Source organism: Passer domesticus, chromosome 19 (genome assembly GCF_036417665.1).
Source record: "Passer domesticus isolate bPasDom1 chromosome 19, bPasDom1.hap1, whole genome shotgun sequence".
NCBI classification, from domain to species: domain Eukaryota; kingdom Metazoa; phylum Chordata; class Aves; order Passeriformes; family Passeridae; genus Passer; species Passer domesticus.
Genome location: NC_087492.1, coordinates 9,891,538 through 9,915,404, shown reverse-complemented (window position 1 = coordinate 9,915,404; position 23,867 = coordinate 9,891,538). Strand labels below are relative to the sequence as shown.

Genomic DNA, 23,867 nt, shown 5'->3' with positions numbered 1-23,867 from the left:
CCAGCTCTCCTGGAGCCTCTTTAGGCCCTGGAAGGGGCTCCAAGGTCTGCCTAGAGCCTTTTCTTCTTCAGGTGAACACTTCCAGCTGCCCCAGCCTGGCTCCAGAGCAGGAGTGCTGCAGCTCTTGGGTGAGTTTGCAGCCTCCTCTGGACTCATTCCAACAGGTTCAGGTCTTTCTTGTGCTGGAGGCCTCAGCAGTGCTTCAGGTGGCTCTCACAAGAGCTATTCATAGTGGGCTTTTAGAGCATCATTTGATCCCTGCAAACTTTGGCATGAGGGATCAAGGCATCCTCTGCAGCTATTCAGTTTCATTTTGTGCAATAACATGATTATGATTTTTTATTATTTTGAGCAATCATATGGTTTTTGTTTTGGTTTCAAGCAAATGCATGGCTGGAAGTTTAGTTTTAAATGCAAGGTGAAAATCCACTGCAAGTCCCTGCCCTCTGCATGGGACTTATTTCAGTGCCCAGCACTCCAGGCAGAAAGATCCCATCCCACATCTCAGCCATTCTGCTGCTGTGGGTGCTGGCAACCTCAAACTTCTGCACTCTGCTGCTGCAGGGTACAGCCTCAAAAAAGCCTCTTCTCCACCTGGAAAACAATTGCTTTGCCTGGATATCACATACACACACAAAACCAAAAAAAAAATCCCCAAAAAACCAAAACCAAAAAAGACCAAAAAACCCACAAAAACAAAACAAAAGCAACCCAAGAACTTTCTGCAAAGAGAGCTCAGGGGCCAGTTGTGCTTCAAATCTGGAAATGGCAGCAAAGCAGCTTGAATGGCATGGAGCAAAACATAAATACAGTAAATGAAGATTTCTAAGTGATGCCTTGCAGTGCCACTCTGGAGGCCATGGAGGACCAGAGGGGACAGCCCTGTGGGCTCCCTCTGTGACTTCCTTGTCATCACTGCTCAGTTTCTGGGCTGTGTATGGACTGTATGTACACACCCGTATGGATGTGTAGATGGTAGCAGACAAAGACACACCAAAATTCAGTGTTCTCACTCATTTAATTCTCTGGGACTGAAAAATGCAGCAGGTCTTTCCTTTCTGCTCATGCCCCAAGTGACCCAAGTGCAAGAAAAAAGATCCCAAGGGATCTTGTTTTTTTCACCTTGAGGTGGGCACTACTCCCAAATTCCCATTCAAGGACAAAAACAAATGGAATCCTGGAACTGAGCATGCATAACAGTGAAGCCAAAGAGGAGCCTCTGGCCAGTGGCACTGCTTCCCAGGGACTTACCCCTCTGTGCCCAGGCAAGAGGGATCTCCATCTGCCTCTAACTTTACCCATTTGGGTTTGGGAATTAATCAACTCACGGAGTAAACTGAAGGAAGAAGTAAATCAAGGAAGTCAGCAGTGTTTCTGAAATGTTCTGAGTCCTTCCCATAATGCAGGTTTATCCATGCTGCTGGTTTCAGGTCTGTGTTATCTTTTTTTTTTTTTTTAATTAAACTAGTAGCTAGTTGATTTTTTCCCCCAATTCTGCTTGCCTGAAGTCAGCACCTCTGCACTCCACAGGCATTTACATACAAGTGGTCACATTTTTAAAGTACCACTTACTTTTTTTCTATAGGTCTTGTTACAGAGCTTAACATTTCTTTGAGAGACACCAAGCTACTTTTAGTAATTATAAAAACTGAGGTTTAGATGTCTGCTGTTGGGCAATAGAATCAAAACCACTGCTTATTCTTCTAATGACTCAAAAAACCCACACAAAACCAAATCCAAGGTATCTCATGGATAAATAATGGTTCTGTGTTCATGATGTCATGTGCAGAATCTTGATCTCAGTGGTGAAGCCACAGCATAGCTGGGCAGGGTACCCAATGGAGCCTTCTTCCTTCCCATGCCCCCACCTGTACCCTCCAAGGCTGCTCAGGGGGATGCCTGTCCTCTGCTCAGCCTCTGCTCATGGAGTAACAACCTCCTCTTACCCAAAGACTTGTCCTGAAGCCTGTTTCATCAGGAAAACTGTCACTGCCCAACACATCTCACTGAAAATACAGCTCAGATCCCTTCTGCAGGCAATCCCAGACTCGTCAGAGAGATACTCAGCTGGCTGAGGCTGGGCAGGCTCCCTACAGCAGCCTGGGATCTGGCCCTGAATCCTAGGAGGAATCTTTCCCCTTCCAGCTTCCATGGCTGCAATTCAGTTACACCCCTGTGTAAATCCAGAATAAATGTGCTGACTTCACTGAGGCTATTCTGCAGTAACTCAGGTTTAAATGCAGTCTGAATTAGCTTAGCATATGTATGTTTTCAAAGCAGAGCTATAAACTTGTGGCAGCAGCAATTAACACCTAGACCCACAGCCAACATCCCAGCTGGTGGCACTGAGGCTGGACCTGCTGTAGCTGTGCCTTGCCCTGCCACAGGCACGGGCAGGCCAGCTCTTCCTTACTCCTGTACATCACTCTTACATCCCTGGAGCCTTCATGGCTACTCACCAACCCTGACACAGAGGATGTGTTAAAGCAAAGCAAAGCAAACCCCAGCCCAAACCCATGGAAGCTCTCCTTATGAATGGCAAGTGGATTTGTAACAAATTAATTGCTGGGACACATGGATGAAGATGAGAAGAACACGGCAGACTCGTTTGGCTGGAGTGATGGCATCGATGCTCAGGGACTACAGCAACAGTGCTTAGAAATGCAGAAAGGATTAAAAACGACAATAAAACACTGTATCATTCAGTTCTGGATACCACAGGGAAACAGCAGCGGGGGAAAAACAATACCTGAAATTTGGGGGGGTTTAGCCATTTTCATTCCCATATTAAAACACAAGTGCACTTCTTGTCTGCTACCATCTACGATGCACCAACTGAGCTACGTACCATTCAGAGCAGCATAGGCTTTTTCCAAAGATGTTATCCGTCTAGGGGCTACAGCACCAGTTAATGGAAGACAAAAAAACAAAAGAGAAAGAAAAAGAGATCCATGAGTGCTGCAGCTCAGTTTCTTGGTCACAAACAAAAGCAAAACCCAGGATTAGAATTCTTCTGGCCCCGTGGCACAGAGACATTTTGGTAATAACTGCCTGGCAAGTTATTGACTGGTGAGCTGGGCTCTCCACCTCGTACCAGGACCTCTTTGCTGGAATGTGCTTAAGCCTGCAAGCAGCCCTTTGGCTCTCCTGAGCAGCTCGAGGTCCACATGTGCATAAGGATGCATGGCCAAATGACAGGATTTCTGGCATGTGCCAGAGCAGCAGCAGCTGTGTGGCACAGCTGTTCCAGTGCCACAGGAGAAAAAAAAATCTCACGTTAAAGCAGATGAAAAGCAAACAGGGAGATCATGACAGTTCTGCATCAATAGGAGAAATGGGAGAAAAAGGAATCCCTGAGGAGAGGCTGGTGCTTGCCACTGACTCCAAAGTGATCAGTGACATAAAAGAAATTAACTTCCTCTGGAAAAACAGCCAGGCATGGGACTGTGGCCTGGATTTGCATGATGGGCAAAAGGAAGAATGAAGTGGCTCATCCTGCTGAAGTCACAGCCACAGGGAGAGCTGGTGGGGAGGTCAGGGCTGCAGCAGGGCAAGGAAGGGGCTCAGAGGGGAGGCTCTTGATGCCAAACTGCAGTGAGCTGACACCAGCAAACACAAGGGGACTTGTGAGACAGCAGGAGCGTCCAACTCTCCTGAGCAGAGGTATAAGCAATCTGAAGTAGCTCCAAATACCCAGCTCAGAATACGTGTTCCCCATTTCAAGCAGGCTCAGGAAAGCAGCTACTGCAGCACAGAGCTCTGCTGGAGCCCTGCAGGGGGGAGGAGAGCCCTTCAGTTCAGCAGCTCACAGGAACAGAAAAAAACATGTGCTTCTGCCCAGGGCAGCTGCAGGCACTGAGATTTGGGTGCAGAGCCACATGAGCTGGGGCTCTTCACCCCTGAGCTGCAGGAAGAGAAATGCTGCCATAAGTAGCTGCAGCAGTGCCTCTCACTGCCATGCTGCAGGATCCTGCCCCAAAGTCAGAGATGATCTCTGCAGCCTGGTCCCCTAAATCTCTGGTGACACCCTGTGGGCAGCACCCACTGCACTAAATGCTTTTGCAGAAGGGAGGAGATGCAGATGGGCCATGCTGGGGCTGGGAAAGTCAAGCTGGACTTTTGAGTCCAAGCCAAGAGGGAGCAAGGTCCTGGCATGGCTCCTGTCAAGGAGGAGTGCAGGCAGGAGCACAGGCAGACTGCAGGCAGCAAGGGAGAGCAACATATGGCAGGATCTTTTCAGTATGGCTCAGAACTGGTTGAGAAAAGGCAGCATGGCATTTCCTTTGGTTGGCAGAAACTCAAAGGCTTTTGCAGCATTTCAAGGTGCTGTTATGAAATTACCTTAAGAGGTAATTCAAATTTCTTGTCCTGCTAACTGAAATGTGGCATTCAGCCCTGAACCACAGGAAGCATCCCACCACGTTCAGGCAAACTGTCCTGCCTGGTAAGGAGTGCATCCCAACATGCCAGGAAGGAATGGCACCCATCTCACTGTTTGATAAGCACCCTGAGAAATGAGGAGGCTGGGGTCTCTGAAGGACACAAGATATGAGGGTGGTGGAGAGCAGGAGGAAGGAAAGAGCAGAGTGGACACAAAGGCTTGGATGAGCTGGGTGATGGTGCTGCCCTCTCGAGAGCGAGGATGCCACACACAGAGGAAAATGGGAAAAGGAGACCAAAGCTAGGGAAAGAAAAAGGTGATTGGAATCATAAATATGTTTATAAACAGGCTTTGAAGCTCCACAGCTATTCACACCTGCTTCACTTTTAATTTATTTTAATCCTCATAATTATCCATATATTAAAAAATATATATTTATACACACACACACACACACACACACACACACACTCAACCTGCCTGAATTTTCACCTTAGACTAGAAACAGTGACCAGTTGAACACTGAAAAATAACCTGGCTGGTAGGTTAAAAAGGGTTGAGGGTGAAGGGAGATGGATATGGATATGGACTTTGAAAAGCAACCTGGTGATGGAGCAAGATGTGCTCAGCCCTCATCACAGCTTTCCTCTTTTCTATTTTTCTTGCTAGGAGTTTCCAATGCGAGGCACATCTCATCAAAGTCTTGAGGAGGATTGTGCTCTTGTGATTAAAAAAAGAAATAAATATATATACATATATATAAAGGATGCCTGGCTGTGTGGGGTTTTTAATTAAATAACACTGCCTGCCCTACTTTATTAATTGGAGTATGGAAAATAATCTATCATGATGGTAGGGAGCTTGGGGAATAGGACAGATGGAGCTGGTCTACATTTTCAATCAAAGCACATAAAAATTAACATACAGAAAGATTTTTTTGTGTGTGTATGTGTGTGTGTGCTAGATCACTTATGCTTGATAATATTTTTCAAAGGCTCATATTAAGCCAGTTTTGTATCTGTGCCTCAGGAAAGAAAAAAACAAAAGGATGAGTGTTTAAAGCACTAGAGCTTCACCTCTGCTCACTCACTCCTGTTTAATGCTGAAAGATCATGCTGCTTTCAAAAAGGGGTTTTGAAAGTCTCTTTTGCAGAGCAGCGACCAACAGTGTGGAGAAGAGGCACTGGAAATCAAAAGGAAAACTTCTGGATGCCAGGAGGGTTGTGCTGCTGGGCTGAAGCCATGCAGGTGAAGGGCTGGCACTGGTGGCCTCAGGGCCCTTGTCCCATCTTTGAGAGGCTGCAAACCTGCACTGCTGAAGGGTTTTTTTTCCAAAAGCCTCATTCCCTGCAAAATCCACCTCCTCCTGCAAACAGCATCCCTGCAGGCACACAGCCCCCAGCTGTTCTGCACTAGCAACTCCCCCATCTCCCATTCAAGGAAAAATACCATCTCAACATACAAATTACAGATTATCTGGAGAAAAAGGCATATGAGGTGCTTAGATTATATTGAAATCCTTTTACCTGTTTCTGTTACATTTAAAAAATGGGTGTTCCCAAAAGAAAGAGATCTGTGGCCCTGCAGTTACCAGGAATGCTCTGCAATTGTCCTGGTTTTGCAGCACAGCAATGCAGGAGGTGCACAGCTTTAAAACATATTAAACCCCATAAAGGTTTAACCTAAAAGGTTACACGTTTAACCTAAAGGCAACTAAAATCACTCCAAAGTGATTTTATTATAAAATACATTATATTTCCCTTTTTCCTAAAGACATGGACACTTCATGTAATTTTTTAGCCAAAATGATCCACAAAACCCATTAGCTTCCATCACATTTATAATGTTACCTCCTGAGCCTTCCTGCTTTTAGAGACCTCTGCAATGCCATACTTGGGAGTAACTATTGCTTTCATTTTAACCCTCCTCTGTGAATTAAAAGTGATTTTCACTGACTTTATTTTAATGCCAAGCATGCTGCTGCTCTTCATTTTAAATGACAGGGCTTCACTACATAATATTGAAGTCTCTTTAATTTAAATTTTTAGTGACCTATGGCTCATTGGAAGTCATTAATTTTGTTAAGGCAGATGAAAAGCAATCAAAGCCAAGGCAGTGAATGCATCACTGTACTGCCACCAACCACTTGGGTGTAGTGGGGTGGAAAAGCAAACAATGGGTTAATTGCTGCCACAGGGGATTAGGGAGGGGCAAAATACAATCAGCTCTTTTCTGGAAGAGACATTCCAGTGGCAATCTGACTATTAGAAAATACTTATGAGTCCTGAAACTGCCTCTGAAGATTTGGCAAATACGGGAAATTGTCTGTAACAAATTGAGATGTCAAGTAAGCAAAAACCCTCACCTGCATCTGCTCTTATTTAAAACCTCAGTGGGAGGAGAGGGAGTGAAGCACCCAGCCTGGCAGGGATGCTGTGACCTGCTGAGCCCACTGGGGTACTGAAATACACATAAAATGTGTCTTTGGGTTTGTTCTGGAAGGCTGGTCTGTGAGGGGAGCCTTCAGCTGGAGAAGGAGGGAAAATGTTGTGCATTGAAAAGAAAATCAATTTCCTCTACATCTCTTTTTCTCAGGCTGTGTGTCCCAGCCAGCTAGCAGCCTGAAGTATTTGCCTTCTGATGTGCTCCATGTTAATGGTGTGATTTGTGTCAGATCAACATCTCTTAACAGAATTATACTGTTTAGACTGGGGGAATGGAAAGGCAAGACGTGGCTGGAGGAGTGGAATGCCATGGAATTCTGTGGAAAACTAGAGCTCTGCAAAACTTGTGCTTCAGTGAGGGCTCGTTTTAGGTCCAGCTGATGTGAACTAGCACATTGCTGCAGAAGATACAAATTTAAGGCCAAGTTCTACAGAGGTCTTGGGGGACCTCCCTGTCACTGGCTGGGCCCTACACAGGGACACAGAAGGGAACACATGGACCATGCCTGAATCTTCCTAGAAGGGAACACATGGACCATGCCTGAATCTTCCTAGAAATGAACACATGGACCATGCCTGAATTTTACTGACAGCTCACCTTTTGCTAGAGTTCTAACACCTTCCTGCTATTCCCATTAAGGGCATATAAATGTTTTCCTGTCTGTCATATTTGTCTTTCCTAAATTGTGCCATTGCCATGGAGGCTGGCCAAGGAAATGGGAAGCCATGAATAAAGATGACAAGGTTCTTTGCACCCATCTGTGCTCTTCCAACAGTTGTAATTACAGACATTTAAAATCAAGACAGGTTTTTACCCACATTTCTGACAGCAACTCTCTTTTCTGAGCAGCCAAGAAATGAGAGACAGCTACTGCAGGGACTGACAGTGAAGGACGTGGCTCTGGGATGAAGATTTGAGCAGCTGTGTATGGAGTGCACCCTGGACACCATGTCCTCTCCTCTGCCATGTCTTCCCTGGTATTTCTGCCTGTGCAATGTTCACAAGCTGGAGTGGACCTTCCTCCTTCCTTGCCATGCTGCTGCAGCCCAGCATGGACCCTTGTGGTTAACCACCCCTTACCACAACCTTCCCTCTCCACCCAACCCACCTGCTCATTACAACACAGATTTATTTTAAGAAAACACTTAAGAAAGTGGGTGCTTTCTTAAATACAGAAAACAGATCCCTGCCCTATATTACCTCTTGAAAAATGCCATCATTTCAAGGCAACAGCAGCAGTACTGATGGGTGATGCTGAGGCCAAATATCTCAGGCAGTAAATGCACCAAACAGCAACAGAACCAGAGTGGGAAGCCCAGGAAAGTGAAGTAGAACAGCCTTCCTCCAGCTGATAAAATTATTGCTTGCCATCCACAGTTTACAACTCCCTGACCACCACTAAACCAATGCATTGCTTAGGCAAAAAGGCAAAAAGGTATCATCTCTTACCGGGTTTGGGGATGAGTCCTTGGAAAGGCCTGTGAAAAATAAGGAAAAAAGGAGATTTCAAATGAAATGGTACCAGGAAGCAAAGCATGCCTGGACTGAACACCCTCCCATAACCCATGGAAAGCTGGGGATCAGCCTGCCCTGCACACAACTCATGTGGGACCAACAGGAGCTCTGTGGGGATCAGGTCCCTGCTTGGGGCAGCAGAGGACCCTGCCACAAACAGAGGGTGCTAAAGCACAGCAGGGCTCTGAGCACTGCCCTGCATCAGCAATAATCTGTCTCAATAATCAGCAACAATCAGCAACAATCTGTCTCTAAAAAAGGGGCTGGGATTTCTCTGCCTGGAGATCACTCACAGCAAGCACCTTTTTCTCCTGCCACTGTCTTCCCCATCATTTCCTCAGGCAGTGGATAGGAAGAAAGCAGGAGTGTCTGTGTTATGGTCCCCTCCTTTCTGATGAACCATTAGCTGCCACCTTAATTGCTGTCTTGGGGGAGTGGAGGCACTTCCAGACCTGCCCCAATGGGGCTGCAGAGCAGGGAGTGCCTTTAGCTGGGCTCCCCCTCTCTGGCTCCACAGGATGGCTGACACCTCTCACCACATACCTTGTCACAGTGAACTTGATTTTATCAGCAACAGCCAGTATCCTCTCCAGGTTCTGGGAGCCAAAGGTGCAGGGCTTCCTGAAGGGGATCCCAGGAGGCAGTCCCTCTATGATCACCGACCCTGGGTTGCTCTTAATGCGCTTGTATGGCACTTGCACAGGGTATTTGATCCCCAAGGCCTCACCTAGGAGAGAAGTGAGTGCTAATTAAGCAGTGAGAATGCCAGGGATGCCATTTCTGCTGCAGCTCTGGCTTTATCCCCAGCCCTACCAAGGCACAGCACAGTGTGAGCAGGCTGCTCGAGGCACCAGGTCAGCATTAAATCAAGGACCAACATCTTCAGGCTGCCTCCCTGATGGCAGTGGAGGGGTCCAAATACAGGGACATGAGTGCTGAGGGCTGAGGAGATGCACTGCCCTGCATCATGATGCCCACGCACTGCAGTGGGAGGGATGGAAAGCTGCTGCTCTTTGTTTTGGGATGTTATTTGGAGATAACTCCACAGCTCTGTTCCCTCTCTTTGAGGCCTGGCTGCAGGACTCAGGTTACACATTTGCTTTCAAGTACCTGAACAAGGATTACCCCTGCTGGAACTTCAGTATGAGCAGTACATTGGTGACATCAATGTGTGGGGCAACATAGCAGGAGAAGGTTTTGAGAAAGGGGAGAAGGTAATCCAAGTCCCCCTGAAGGCCAGCTTTGCCATAAAGCAAACTAAGGTCAAGTGACCTACCTGGGAAATTCAGTTTTTAGGAGTAAAATGGAAGAATGGATGTTGTCAGATTCCAATGGATATGGTGAACAAAACATCTCTGTCCTCAGCAAACAGCAAAAAGGAAACAGGCTTTCCTCAGGTGCTGTTGGGTTTTGGAGGATACATATTACACATTACAGGCAGATTCTAAACCTTCTCTATCACATGGCGTGGAAGATGAACAATTTAGGTGAGGTCCTGAGTAACAACAAATTTTTGAACAAATTAAACAGGAGATTGTTGAGGCAGTGGCCTTTGGGCCAGTCAGGACAGGACAGGATGCAAAGAATGTTCTCTACACCACAGCTGGAGAGAATGGTCCTTCCTGGAGCCTCTGGCAGAAGGTACCTGGAGAGACTCGAGAGCAACCCCTGGGGATTGGGAATTCTGAGGCCACCTACAGCCCAGCTGAAAAAGAGATACTGCCTGCTCATGAAGGGGTTTGAGCTGCTTCAGAAGTGATTGGCACCAAAGCAGAGCTTCTTTTGGCACTGAGCTACCAGTGCTGGGCTGGATGTCCAAAGGGAAAGGCTCAGCAGCACACAGTGATGCTCCATGGACTATGTGGATAGCACTGATCATACAGAGAGCTTGAACAGGAAATCCCAATTGCTCTGGGATCCTGGGAGTCATCATGAACTACCTGACAGTGAAAATTTTGGACTATTTTCATCATCATCATTGAATAGAAGGTGACATGTGCTGAGGAAGCCCCACCATACAACCAGATACCAGAAAATGAAAAGCAATCCACTCTCTTCACTGACACTTCTTGTCATATTGGGACAGTGAAATGGATTGTGGGTTCCAGTGAAATGGATATTGGGATTCAGTGAAAATGGAAAGCTGCCATATGGAGTCCTACGTGGTGAGTCACAGGAGCTGTCAAGGGACAGGGTGGATCAAGTCAGGTTGCAGAGCTGAAAGCTGTCCAGCTGCCTCTAGATACTGCTGAGCAAGAGAAATGGCCAGTGCTCTACCTCTGCACTGACACATGGATGGCAGCAAATGCTCTGGGGGTGCCTGGACCAATGGCAAATGACCAGTTGGCAGTACAGAGGGAAACCCATCTGGGCTGCTGAAGTGTGACAAGACATTACTGCCCAGGTAGAGGAGACAGCTGTAAAAACCTGTCATTTTAGATACAGACATACATGAAGGTCAGGCTGCTGAAGAGTAGCACAACAATGGGCAGGTGCATTGGGCTGCCAAGGGTAAAGTGTTTCTGGCAGATCTGGCCTGGCAACGTAAGGGTGAATTATTTCTAGCTCGGTGACACCTGACACCTCAGGTCATCAAGGAAGAGATGGAACAAACAGATGATTTCGTGATGGAGGTGTGGACTTGACCACGGTCACCATCTGCCAGGTTATCCATGGCTGTGAAACATGAGCTGAGATAAAAGCAGGCCAAGTGGGTAAAGCCCCTGTGGGGGGCAGTGGTCTAAATATAAGTAGGGGAACCTGCCAGATTGATTGCATCACACTGCCTGAAACCTGCCAAGGCAAGCACTACGTGCCCACAGTGGTATTGAAGGCACCACTGGATGCTTGAAGACCTACCCTGTGCCTCACACTACATCCTGTGCCTTGAAAAGCAGCTCTTGTGACAACAGGGCACACTGAAAGAATTGGGTTGGGAAATGGGACTCATTTTAAAAACAGCCTCATTGACACCTGGGCCAGAAAGCATGGATTGAGTGGGTGTATCACACTCCCTATTGTGGCAGCAGCTCTCTGGCCACAGAGAGAAACGGATAATTTCCCAGGCACCATGCTGGGAAAGTCTGGGAGAAGATCAGAGAAAAGAATGAGAAACAATTTTTAACTTGCTGCACCTGCTATTATGAACATGTGGAATGTGTTATGGAGATTTGTTTACCAAAGGGTGGTTTCTTAATCAGCCAATGGTGAAGGTGTTTGGATTGGAGGACCAATGAGGTACACCCGTATTGTAACTGTCTGTAAAAGAGCAGTGGGTTTCCAAATGAAGATTATTATTCAGCCTTCTGAAATACATGGAGTCTATGCTGATTATTACCTGGCTGGGGGCCTGCTTTCAAGCATACCTTATCACAGAATCAGAGAATTAACTAGATCAGAAAAGGTATTTGAGATCATCAAGTCCAACCTATGACCTAACACCACCTACACCATGGCACTAAGGGCCAAATCCAGTCTTTTTTTAAACACATCCAGGGATGGTGGCTCTGCCACCTTCCTGGGTAGCTCATTCCAATGTCCAATCACTGTTTCTGTGAAGAATTTTTTCCCAATGTCCAGCCTAAACTTCCCCTGGTGAAGCTTAAGACTGTGTCCTCTCATTCTGTCAGTGGTAGCCTGGGAGAAGAGACCAACCCCACCTGGCTGCACCCTCCTGTCAGGAAGTTGTAGGGAGTGATGAGGTTTCCCCTGAGCCTCCTCCTCTCCAGGTTAGACAACACCAGTTCACTCAGCCTCTCCTCACAGGGCTGGTTTTTTACCCTTCACCAGCCCTGTTGCCCTTCTCTGGATGCATCTGAGCATCTCAACGTCCTGCCTGTACTGGGGGACCCAGAATTGGACACAACACTCAAGGTGTGGCCTAACCATGCAACAGCCTCTGGAAAACTGGATGGTACAATGCACCATTAAAATTCACACTGACAGCAATGCCTGGGAAACCTTCAAACATTGGGATCTGCATTTAGCAAAAGGCCACCTGGTTAGTTAACACCTGAGGCTCTACCAGTCAAGCTGGCCCTGCCCAATCAAAACTTCCATGTGCTGTAGAAGAGGATGAAGTCCCCATGGTGCATACAGAAAATGCATTAGCAAAGACAGTTTGGGTTAGTCCTGCCTCAAGCAAAGGCAAACCTATCCATGGGGTTGTTTTTGCCCAAGGATCTGTGTGCACTTGGTGGGTGATGCAGAGGGACAGGGAAACATGATGTGTCCCTCCAGGGAATTTGATTTTTGGGGAGAACAGTTTGTGATGTTGAACTGTATAATACTGGTTGCTGAGTGACACTGCCACAACTGCCAGGGCCAATGAGGATGGGCTGCTCCTGATGCACCAGCCACGAGCTCGTGATGCAGCAACCAGCCAAAAGCACAGCAGCCCTGTGGAAGACCTCTAAGATGGATGGAACCCACAATCATGGTCTAAATGAACTCAACAAACATCTTGGAGGGACAACAGTGACTACAGAAATGGTATTTGTGCTTGTGGATACACACACACACACACACACACACACACACATCACACTTATGTATATAGTTGGAAAGTGTAGAATTTTGGTGTAAGTGGTATAGAATAAGGGGTTCTGGCCAGGACAGGGTTAATTTTTGCAGTAGCCAGGAGAGGGCAAGGCTAGGAGCTAGAGCTTATTCTGTATCACCTCACATAATTTTCCAGGAATGAGGGAAGGGGTCCCTTCTGGTCAAGTAAGTGAGGCAGAGGGAGTGGTCAGGTAGTGCTGGTTCCCTCTGTTACTGATATTGTTGCTGTTACCCTTTGTTTTCTTATTCCATGGCTGTTTCCAGTAAACTGCTATCTCAATAGGTGATTTTTACCCTCTGTGCCTCCAAGTCTCCTCTCCACCCCACTGCAAGGGGAGGGAGAGGGGGAAGGGCAAGTGGAGGAGCAGTGCATGGTTTGTAATGCTACAGCGTGAACAATAAGCTGGGGTATAACATTCCTAAACCTCAACATGGGGATAATAGCATTTCCCTGCTCTAGGAACAGGAGGAGCAGCATCTTCCTGTCCCCCAGTGCCTGCTATGGCCTGTTCCTATGCCCTTCCCAGCCTCCCAGCACTCCCTGTGCTCCCACAGCTCCTGCAGCAAACAGGGGCAAATCCCAGAGCTGCCGTTCCCTCCTGGCCCTCCTAAGTACCAGCAGCTCAAGGGGGAGATGAGAGAAAGTACCTGGCAGGAAGGAATCAGGAGCACAGGGGAGAGATAAAGAGTTAAAAAAATTAGGAGGGAGTAAGGGGGGGAATAAAACAAGCCTAGATGCTCACCATATTTCTTATTGAACAGGTCCTGGACTTGTTCCCGCAGCGTATTAGCAATGTCTATTCTGGAAAGCCTGGCATCATAATTTTCTGTAAAATAAAGAAACAATTATAGATTTCTGCTGGTATATTAAAAGGCACTCTGTGACTTTTAAGTAATGCCATTTTCTAATTATAGGAAAGCCCTTATCTTGCAATTAGCTAATCTGTGGAGTGGGTCATTCAAAGTCCTTAAAAATAATCTAAACAGAAATATGTTGGGTTATTTTTCCCTCGCCTGTTTGCTAAGAATAAAAGCCACGTGAAATCGAAGATTCAGTTGTGATAATTACTGGCATTAAAATATAACACACTCCAAAGCCTCTCAGAGAAACCAAAGGCTTTGAAAAAGCTCTCCATCCTTGTGCAAACCCTCACAGGCCCCCAGAGCCCAAGAAGAGATGCCTGAGCAGGGTAGCACTTGCCTGTCCAGCCCACAGGCTTCTCCCCACCACTCTGTCCCCCAAGGGAGCCACCATGATGCTGCCAGCTAAACTCGAGTGGCATTTATACAAACATCACACAGGTGGAAAAAGCCCCAGAAAAGGCAAACCCCTAGGCTTGGAAACTTAATTATGCATCTCACAAGGTCAGACAGGGAGATAAGCCAAGCTGGTTAATTAGGACACCATGCAGAGCACTTCAAACCTCTCCTTAGACCTGTGGGACTGCCTGTCCTGGCTGTGCATCTTGTCTTCTAGTTTCCTGTGCTTTCCTTCTCTCCTCCTTGCCAGCCTTGTCTTGCTCCTCTGCCAACCCCCCAAGCCCCACACCTGCAGCACTCCCTTGCCACGTCTGTCCCATGCAGCCCCCAGAGCAGGCCAGGGGCTGTGCCTCAGCCCCCCAAGTCTCCAGCCCCACACCTTGAAAGCCCTGTCTCTTCACAGCGTCCTCCAGCAGCGCCTCGCTCGAGTCCCTCTCGTCGGCGGCTGAGACAGGGGACACAAGAGGAATTAGGAATCAGCACTGCCAAGGGGGATGCATGGGAGGGGGTTTCCAGCCAAAAACAAGGTGGGGAGGGAAGGCTGTAGGAAACCACTCTCACTGCTCTCCTACCTAGCCCTTAACAGCCCAGCTGCTGGGTGTCTCTCAGCCTACCTTTGGCTGCTGGGCTGTCTGACACCGACTCCTTCACGCCCTCCGCCAGCAGCTCCGGTCTGGAAAACAGGGAGAAGCCGAGGGATGTGAGTGACCTCCCTGCCAGGGACAAAGTGCTGCTCCAGCATCCTCAGGACACCACTCCTACAGCCAGAAACCATTCACTCTGTCTGGCTAATGCTATTTAAAAGCTCCTGCAGCACAGCGGGAGAACTGTGCACATAGTTTTCATGCTGACAGGCTCTTTAATGAGCTGATGTGTCACTCCTTGGGATGAGATTAAGTAGGTGATGACTGAGCAGCTTAAGTCAGCAGCTACAGACTTTTAGTGGATATAGTCCTGAACATTTCTTAGGGATGGGAGAAGCTGTGCTTCTTTCAACATCAAATTGACCCCAAAAATTGCCATTTGGGTACCCAATACTAAAGCTGCATAGTGAGGTGAGAGTAGGGCTTGTTAACAAGGGGCACTGAAGCTGTGTCACAACGGAATGGATCTGAGATCAGGACAGGAGGAAACCCCAAAATATGACTAGGGTGACCTGAGATCTGCTGTTCTGACACCACAAAATCTCCATGCTCCCAATATTTATTTTCTGTTTCAGTCACCTGCAGCATTGGTTGTGCCAGCATTTGGGTGAGAAACCACCCCTAAAATACCTAAGACATCTTAAAACCCATCTCTGCCAGATCTGTTCCCTCTTTCAGGGCAATGCTCTAGCATTACATTGATTGTGGCTTTTCCCAGCCCTCCCACAGTTCTTATGACACCCTTGCTCCCCAGCACATGGTCAGCATCTTTCTTCACATCTGCAGCATCCCACGTGCCCACATGCACATCTGGACCTCAGCTGGAGCCACTTTCTGTAGGAAAACCCTCCAGGGCTCCCAGCCCCTGTCCTTGCTCCACATCAGGGCACCCTGAAGTTTAAAGGCCTCTTCACCCATCCTGCTGAGGTGGCCAAACCTTTGCAAAAGCAGGTTAAAAAACCAAAAGACATAAAGGGACAGATGACAACACCATTGCTGCCTCCCACGGATGGCTCCAAGAAGGCAACCACCCTTGCTTGTCTGCTTCTAATCAAGTAAATTTATTTAAGTGACCAAGTGCTGGGTGCTCCCCAGGACACTGGATGTTTGTGCTCAGCAGGAGCTCTGAGCACAAACATCCTCCCCAAGGCACAGCCACCCCACCTGCCTTACCTTTTAATGACAAACTGGATGTTGTTGCTGGCTTGCAGGATCTTCTTCAGCTTTGCAATCCCGAAGCAGTTGGGGCGGCGCAGCAGGATGCCTTCTGGCAAGCCCACAACAAACAGGTCCTCAGGGTACATCAGGAACTTGGAGTAGGGGACTTTGACTGGCTCTGAGATTCCTATGGCTTTTGCTGCGTGGGAACCCAATCTCATTAGTTTGCTGGACCTCCATGTCAGGTCCAAGCAACAGCAGCATGGTGTGTTGCTGGAGGGATTCAAGAGGTTTTTGGGGAGTTTGTGGCTGGTCTGTACCTCATGGGGATTTCCCTGACACTGGCAGACATGAGATGAGGGACAGAGCCATGCAGCCACCTGGAGCTGGCTTTTGCATTTGCTACATTATCACAGCCTGCCTTCCTATAAAGGCTGCAAGCATCTCTCCACAACGCAAGGGAACCCCACATCCATGGAAACCCCTCTGCTAAGGGAGGAGACAGGGAATGTGCCTGGGGGTGCCCCATCAGCCTGTGCATGGTCCCCTTGCTCTGCTAAATACTGCCAAAGGCAACCAAACAGCCAATGCCAGGCAGTGCTATTTGGATAGATTAAAAAACAGGTTTGTGTTGATTTGGCACAGCCTGGTTTTTGATAGCAGGGGAAGGCCACAGAAGTGGCTTCTTTGAGAAGCTGCTAGAAGCTTCCACCATATCTGACAGAGCCAATCTCAGATGGCTCTGAAGATGGACATGCTACAGGGTCAGTTAGAGAGGCTGGTAACACCTCTGTGATGACACATTTAAGAAGAAAATCAAACCAGCGCACGCGCAGTTTTCTCCCAGGAGTGCGGAGGCACCGTGGCCGCTGTGGCTGCTGCCACCTTGGAGAGGCCAGTGGTGAGCCTTGCCTTCCTGGCCAGCCGTGCCACAGGTGACAAGGGCAGGGGCAGCAGTGGCAGCTTCCCTTCCCAGTGCCCCACGTGAAGAGAGGTGTTAGACAGTGCCAGTGCTGTGGCGGGCACTGCCCGTGCCATGGCAGTGGGGACACGTGGCTGGCAGTGAAAACGTGGTGGGCCACTCCCCAGTGCAGAAGTGGGACAAAATCAGCTTCTTGGCACTGTGGGATCTTGCAGCAATCTTTGAATTAGTGGAACTTGTAGGCAATAGTACCTACAAGCAACAGTTTTTCTTCTAGTCAGAGAAAAGGAGGACGTGAGGACATGTGAGGGAAAACAACATAGCAGCAGCAAGGGCAGTGGAAAAGAAAGAGGGGGAGGAGGTCCTCTAAGTGTCAGAGCTGAGACTCCTCTGCAAGCTGTGGTGAGGACTGTGGTAAAACAAACTGAACCCTGTAAGGCATGAAGTCCACAGGGGACACAGAGATACACTCACAGCCCGTGGGAAAAGTGCTCACGCTGGAATGGGTGGATGCCAGGAGAACTGTGATCCAGTGGGAAACCCAAACTGAGAAAAGGCCCTTGCTTCCAACCTAGAGCAGCCTAGCCTTAAAAGACTGCAGCCTGTGGATGAGTGACCCACACCACAGCAGTTTTGGGAAGACTGTTTACCCATGGGAGGGACCCCACAGCACAGCAGATAAAAGACTCCTCTCCCTGAGCAAACAGAAGAAGATCTCAAATGGCAAACTGACCAAGACCCCCATGCCCTGTCTCTCTGCACTGTTGGTGGGAAAGAGGGAGGGGCTGGGGGACAAAAAAGATGTTCTAAAGGCTTGTGTTGCTTCTCATTACCCTCCTCTGACTCTGTTAATAATAAATTTACTTTATACCTTTAAATTTGAATCTGTTTTGCCCTTAGAGTGTTTTCTCCCAGTCCTTATCTCAACTCATGAGCCCTTCATTTTTTTTTCCCCTCTCCTCTGCCCAACTGTAACAGAAAAAGGAAGGAAGCAACTTTTGTGGGTACTGGTGTTTGGCCAGTGTCAAACCACGACAAGGTTAAAACCCCACCTCATCAGTGTGGACTCCCAGCCTGTTACTGCAGTAACATGGGGAGCACTGAGAGCCATTGCTCCATGGCTCTTCCAGCTGCACCCCCAGTGCCCAGCCCTGCCTGAGAGCATCCTGGCTCATCTCCTTGTCCTGCTCACAATGGGCTCTACAGCTCAGCTATGCCCCCAGCTTTTGAGGACTGTCAGGCAGAGCCACATGTCTTGGTCCTAGAAGTGACAAAAACTGTGTGCCAGCTCTCAAAATGCATGTGTGACCTCGCTTGTATTTCTTCCCAGTTAAATAACCTCTCTAAGCAGAGATGAGCAGAGCATGCTGAGTGCCAGCCCCCACCACCAAGGTGCCACCAGCTTTCCTGAGCCATGCAATGATCTTTGTGGGTGGAAAACACTTTCTGAGATTCAAAGAAATGATGGGGAAACCACTTTGGACCCTCCCTCTGCAGGATGAAGGCAGCAATTCCCGGGCTGCAGCCAGTGAAAGAACTTTAAGAAAGCCAAGGGGAAGAGCTGCAATAACAAGGCTGAAGGAGGTTTCAAATGCATTTGTGAGCCCAGCAGACAACAGATGAACAAATCAGATTGCACCTTCACTCAGCTGCTGGTTTGGAAAGGGCTGGTGACAAAGCCAGCAGCTGGCATGATGAACATTGTTAATGACCATCTTACCGTATCGTGAGCTGAACAAAATTTCAACTTGTTTCCTCAAATGACTTAAAATGTCCCCTATACCATCTGCAAAAAAACCAAAAAACAAACAACAATACAGAAAAATGCTCTGAGCAACCAGCTGCTTCCAGGGCAAGCACTGTGCAGGTGAGCAGCCCCTGCCTGACCTCTGGCAGAGACAGCCATTCACTCCCCATGCCCTCAGATCAGTGCTAGTCCTCTGACAGCAGCCTCCAAACTGATCTCCTAACAAGGAAGGGCAGGGATGCATCTGCTACAGAACCATGCTAGCAGTCAGGAGCAAAAAAAGAAAAAAAGAAAAAAAAAGAAAAAAAAATAGAAGAAAAAGTAAATTCAAGCACAAGAGGAGAGGACAGGGCCCAGGAACACAATGGTGCACTTCTGTGGCAGAGGCTTTGGAAGCTAAAGGCTTTGCTGATAACATAGGAAGCTCACAAAATCTAACCTAAAATATATCTGTGTGCATCCATCCTTCCAAAAACCTGCAGTGATGGGCAATGCTCAGAGTTCACCACACACTCACCTGACCCCTCCATCTGCTTTTCTTCATGTCGAGACTCCTCACTGGACTCCTTTTCTGTCTCTGCTGAGGAAGAAGAGAGTTAGCAACAGCAAAACCAGACAAGACATGAGCAGCTCTCCAGGTGCCCTGCAGCCACTCAACTGCTCCCTCCCCTCACTAAGCTCTGAGCAAGTGTCCCAGCAGAGGCTGGGCTGGTACCAGCATGCCAAGAGCTGCACTGGCAGAATAAACCCAGTGCTTCCACACAAGAGGGCCGCCCACCCTTGGGCTCCCTGGGAGAGGAGAGACCCAGCAGGAGCAAGGGCAGCATACATCCCACAAGTCAGTTCCAGGTGTGCCCTGGGCAAAGGGGCTTGGATTTGCAGCATGCTGGAGTTGAACAGAGGATGGGAAGGAGCAGCAGTGCCAGGAAACCCACCAGTTTATGCAGAAAATCTACCAGTTTATGCAGAAAACCCACCAGTTAATCTATCAGAGCTCCCAGCTGGCCTCACTGAGGCCAAGACTCTGGAACTGGTCTCGAACTCCACCACTCTGGATCATAAATGGTATTTCCTAATTTTTGACACATGCATGAACACCCCTGCTACCCTGCAGTCTCCCAGATGCTTCACTTCTGGTACCTGCTACTGTTTCCAGGATGTATCTGGATTCCTCGGAGGCCGTGTGTGTGGGCACTGGGTCCTGCATTTCCACCGAAGCCGGGGATCGGTCTGTGGACAAAAACCCACAGACACCTTTTGTTCTGACACCAGCAGGACACTGTCCCCAAAACAGCGTTCAGAGGGTCCTGGCTGTCAGCAAGGACTGAGCAAAGGGCCCCCCACTCCCAGGAGCCCCACATACAGAAGATGCTCCGGGGATGCATCTTCTTCCTCCCAGAACCACCCAGAGCTCACCCCTGACACGACCTGACCTCTTGGTCTGAGGGAAAGAAGCAGAAATCTCTTCCTAACCTCCACAGAAGGTGAAGAGCAAAACTAGTTCAAATTATTTTCTTGGCTTAATTCCATCTGGACACTCAATTTTGACTTTAAAAGCTAATGCTGCATGATTTAGCTACTACATGAGGTAGGAAATGGTTCCACTAATGCTGCCTTTCTCAACAAAATCAACCCTCTTTTGGTTTCCCTGACATTAAACCTTTCTTCCCAAGTGCTAGGCTGTCCAATGCCCTCAAAGACCCACCCAAATTCAGCTTTAAATGAAGTTTCAACTAGTTTATATACTTCAATCAGGTCACTTCTGCTCTCACAGAATAAATAATCCAAATTTCACCAACTTCTCCCTGGAGGTAAGCACCTCTTTTCTATTAATCCTCCTCCTTGCCTTCAGCTGTATCCCCTCTGATTCAACTCAATCCTCAAATAAGGCAAGAAAAGGTGGACTCTGGACTTGAGGTATGATCTCCCTGGCACTGGACAAGTGGTAATTCTTCCCACTCCTCCCATGGACCTCCAGCTTACCACGTATCAACTTTCTTCTCTTCCATTAGCTGCCAAGTTGAAAAAGAAAGTGTTTGATCTACCACTATGCCTTGTTCTTTCTCCTTCCCCTCTAGTAACCATAGGTAAGTCTGTTCTACACCAATCCTGGAGTGACTCCTCAACTCTCACCTTACTAAGGGGACTGCTACAATTTAGGTACAACAGCTGGTGGGGCCTGGTGTCACTCACCAGAATCACTCACCCTCAGGCGCGTTAGAGTTCTGTTGCTGCCCTCATTCTGTGGAGCTTACTAATTAATGGTTGTAAAGCACACTGAAAATGCAAACTGCTAACAAACCATTCACTAAACCCTGAGGATCATCCTACCATGTGCTGCACTGTCCAGGACAGGTAAGTGGAAAACTGACTCTCCCAGCTGCCCCTCAAGCATGTCATCTCCATCACAACCCATTGCCACTGACCTCCCTGGGCAGAAATGTGGGGAACTTCCCCCATCAGTGTCAACAATTCCATCACATTTTTAGCATGTGCTGAATATTAAACCTGCCTACTATTAGACCTATTAGACCTGCCTCCTATTAGTTTTTATGAACTCTTCAAAACCAGGCTGGTTTTCTAAATGAAGGACCTCTTCAAAAGCATCCTGCACTCAATACCTGGGATCCTCCACATGAAGCAAAGCAGCAAACCAGGCTCGCTTTCTCCAGGGGAAAGGCAAGATAGGACAGCAATGAAGGAGAGAGAAAAACAACAAAGAGCCCTAAACCACCTTCCAGTGCTCCCAGGAAACCTCAATATGTTCCTACGTCAGCTAAGGAAGACCACTGCAGGTAAGTGAGGGAACCTTACATGCTGGGAAATACCCTGCAAATGCCTGTTCTCAAAGCAAAATGCTGAAACATGATGCTGAAATATGAGCCCTGCCTGGGCAGCACCACTGCACACAGATGGTACCCCAGCAGCTACCTGGTACGGTGATCTGGATGATGTTCAGCTCGTCTGGTTCGATTTTGATCTGCCTGATCCCACCTAGCTCTCCTGAGGTACCTATGGGGAAAGGCAACGGAAGGCAGTCGCCAACAGGATCCAGCAATCTGCCCAACACAGCACCAACAGCATCCAGCAATCTGCCCAACACAGCACCAGTGCAGTGAAGCTGTCACTTCAGTGCCACCTGAGCTTGCCACAACAACAAGGCTTCAGTCAAGTGGCCCAGCAGCATCAAGCCCAAGGCATGCAGGTACCCAAAGGGACACCTGTGGGCATGGCTTCTGCAAACAGCCTGGCTGGAGGAGCTGTTGGTGCCCACAAACTGGCAGCTGCACCTTGCAAAATGCTCCTTTCCTGGCTTTCTTCACTTAAAATGAACTGGGCCACCAGTGGGCCTTGGTGGAGACACCAGAGGAGCTGTCTCCAGTGGGTAGCTCCTAGCAATTTTAATGCTCCCAAACTCATGCCTGGAACTTTCCCCTATTCTGACTGAAGCTTCATCACACCAAGATGAGACCAGCTGAACCCTGGTGAAATTCAGTGTGGTTTCAACCACAGTCTGTGCTGAGCAGCTGCCCCAGGAGGAGGCTGTCCCAGAAAGAGACTGCCCAGTCCTCAGCCCAGCTTCCTCTTCTCTCAAGATAAATTTCCTCACTTTGGGTAGGATAGATCAACTGCAAGGCACTGAGTCCCAGCTTGCAGCTTGGAAAGGCAAGACAGCATGGCTTGGTGTGGTTTCAATGGGTCCAAGCCCCTAAATCTGTGGAAAAGCACATCCTTTTCATTCATGGTGCTCAGAATACCACCACTGCTGACTTCTCAGTGGTGGCTTTCAAAGGAACTCAGAGAGTGAAGACTTCTCTTAGCTTTGCATTTAAGCACATGCTTAAGTCTCATTATTTCAATTTGTGCATTTTTAGGCCCCAGCTGTAGGGTCACAGGGTAAGAACCTTCCTCTCTGCATCAATCAAATGGGGAAAAAGTCCTCAGACAACTGCACTGTGGTGCAATCAGGCAACTAAACATTCAAGTTACTTTGCAGGCATCTTTCTCTAGAGTGCCTCCCATAACAATGTCTTGCAAGAGAAAATGAGTTATTCCTCACCTGGTTCACAGCCTTCAGAAACACTACACTTCTCAGACCTGAAAGGGAAAGGCAGACAAGAAAGGTGGTCATGGTGTAAGAAAAGAGAGAGCTTAAAACCCAGTGGTGTGTGAACTGATCCTGGCAGGAGGGAGAAATGCTGCCTGGTGTCACAGAGAGCTGCAGGAGCTAGAGGGGTCCCCAGGGCCACCACACCCACAGCCCCAGCAGTGGCAGAGCATCCATGGCTGCAAGGTCTGCGAGCTTCTCTGGAAATAAGCCTTGCTCTCAAACCCACCCTGGTCCGGCACCCTTGCTGATGGCAGCCCTGCCTCTACACACCCATGGATGGGAGTGCAGCAGAGAGCTCCTGAAAACAAGAGAGGTTGTTTTTCAGCCCAAAACTTGGTTGGCTCTATCCCTTTGTGACAGAGAGCAGTGCGTAAGTGTTATTACAGTGTGGTTACTCATGGAGGTAAAAAATAGGGAGAAAGGAAAAATCAATTGATTTGGTAAATATTTATTCTGTTCAAAGCTCTTCTTCACTGAAAACTGGGCACTGTCCCAAATTCCCATCTACAGTTAACTTCACATGCTCAGGAGTTTACACAAGTTGTTCTGCATCCCAATGAGATTATTTTGCATTCCCAGGATGCATGTGCTTCCCTGTGTCTCTCTTGAACAAGGACAACCACAGCTTTTTGGCAGTAAGGGACCTAAAGAACCACTCTGGAAAAAGCACTCCTTCATAATGGTGGTCCTTCAGGAGGAAGGAAAATCCTTCTGAGCCAGGGCCTGTTGGCTCAGGAGGGATGTTCAAAAGCACTTCTCACTTGCCTAAATCCACTCAGGAGCATCACCAGAACAAACCACAAAACAAGCCGTGAGTGCTCTTCAATTGCTGTTCCTAAATGTGGAAAGGCAAAAAGGATCATTGGTCTAGAAGGGATATATACTACCTGGGAGCCTTGGGAAGGGTTTTAAACTCTCCCACTTCAGGTCAAAGCAAACCTTTCACCAAGGAAGTCTGGGGGGAGGGCTTCTCTGGGGTGTGCATTGCACCTCACAGTGTCTGGCCCTTCTCCTGGAGTACTGGACACTGCACTTTCCCTGGAGCAGGACTCTGACCTGGGGGGACCATTCCTATGGAAACGCTCCTACCAAGGCACAGAGGTTCCTCATTTGCAGAAAGGAAC

The 23,867-nt window shown here is 48.2% G+C and overlaps 1 protein-coding gene across 10 annotated transcripts in view; it reads right to left on the bottom strand.

Moving 5' to 3' along the window:
- GTF2IRD1 (GTF2I repeat domain containing 1) overlaps positions 1–23,867 on the bottom strand; it is a 69,115-nt gene that overhangs the window by 4,980 nt on the left and 40,268 nt on the right. For 5 of the 10 annotated variants that reach the window (XM_064395058.1, XM_064395061.1, XM_064395056.1 and 2 more), the window contains exons 12-23: positions 22,693–22,730; positions 21,564–21,644; positions 19,773–19,862; positions 19,150–19,212; positions 18,606–18,671; positions 15,979–16,162; positions 14,776–14,834; positions 14,541–14,606; positions 13,645–13,728; positions 8,885–9,068; positions 8,276–8,304; positions 2,849–2,896 (exon numbers count right to left, since the gene is read on the bottom strand). In XM_064395058.1, the coding sequence (XP_064251128.1) occupies positions 2,849–2,896; positions 8,276–8,304; positions 8,885–9,068; positions 13,645–13,728; positions 14,541–14,606; positions 14,776–14,834; positions 15,979–16,162; positions 18,606–18,671; positions 19,150–19,212; positions 19,773–19,862; positions 21,564–21,644; positions 22,693–22,730 (992 nt within the window). The remainder of the gene's footprint in view (positions 1–2,848; positions 2,897–8,275; positions 8,305–8,884; positions 9,069–13,644; positions 13,729–14,540; positions 14,607–14,775; positions 14,835–15,978; positions 16,163–18,605; positions 18,672–19,149; positions 19,213–19,772; positions 19,863–21,563; positions 21,645–22,692; positions 22,731–23,867) is intronic. The other 5 variants (XM_064395057.1, XM_064395063.1, XM_064395062.1 and 2 more) reach the window with 5 other exon arrangements.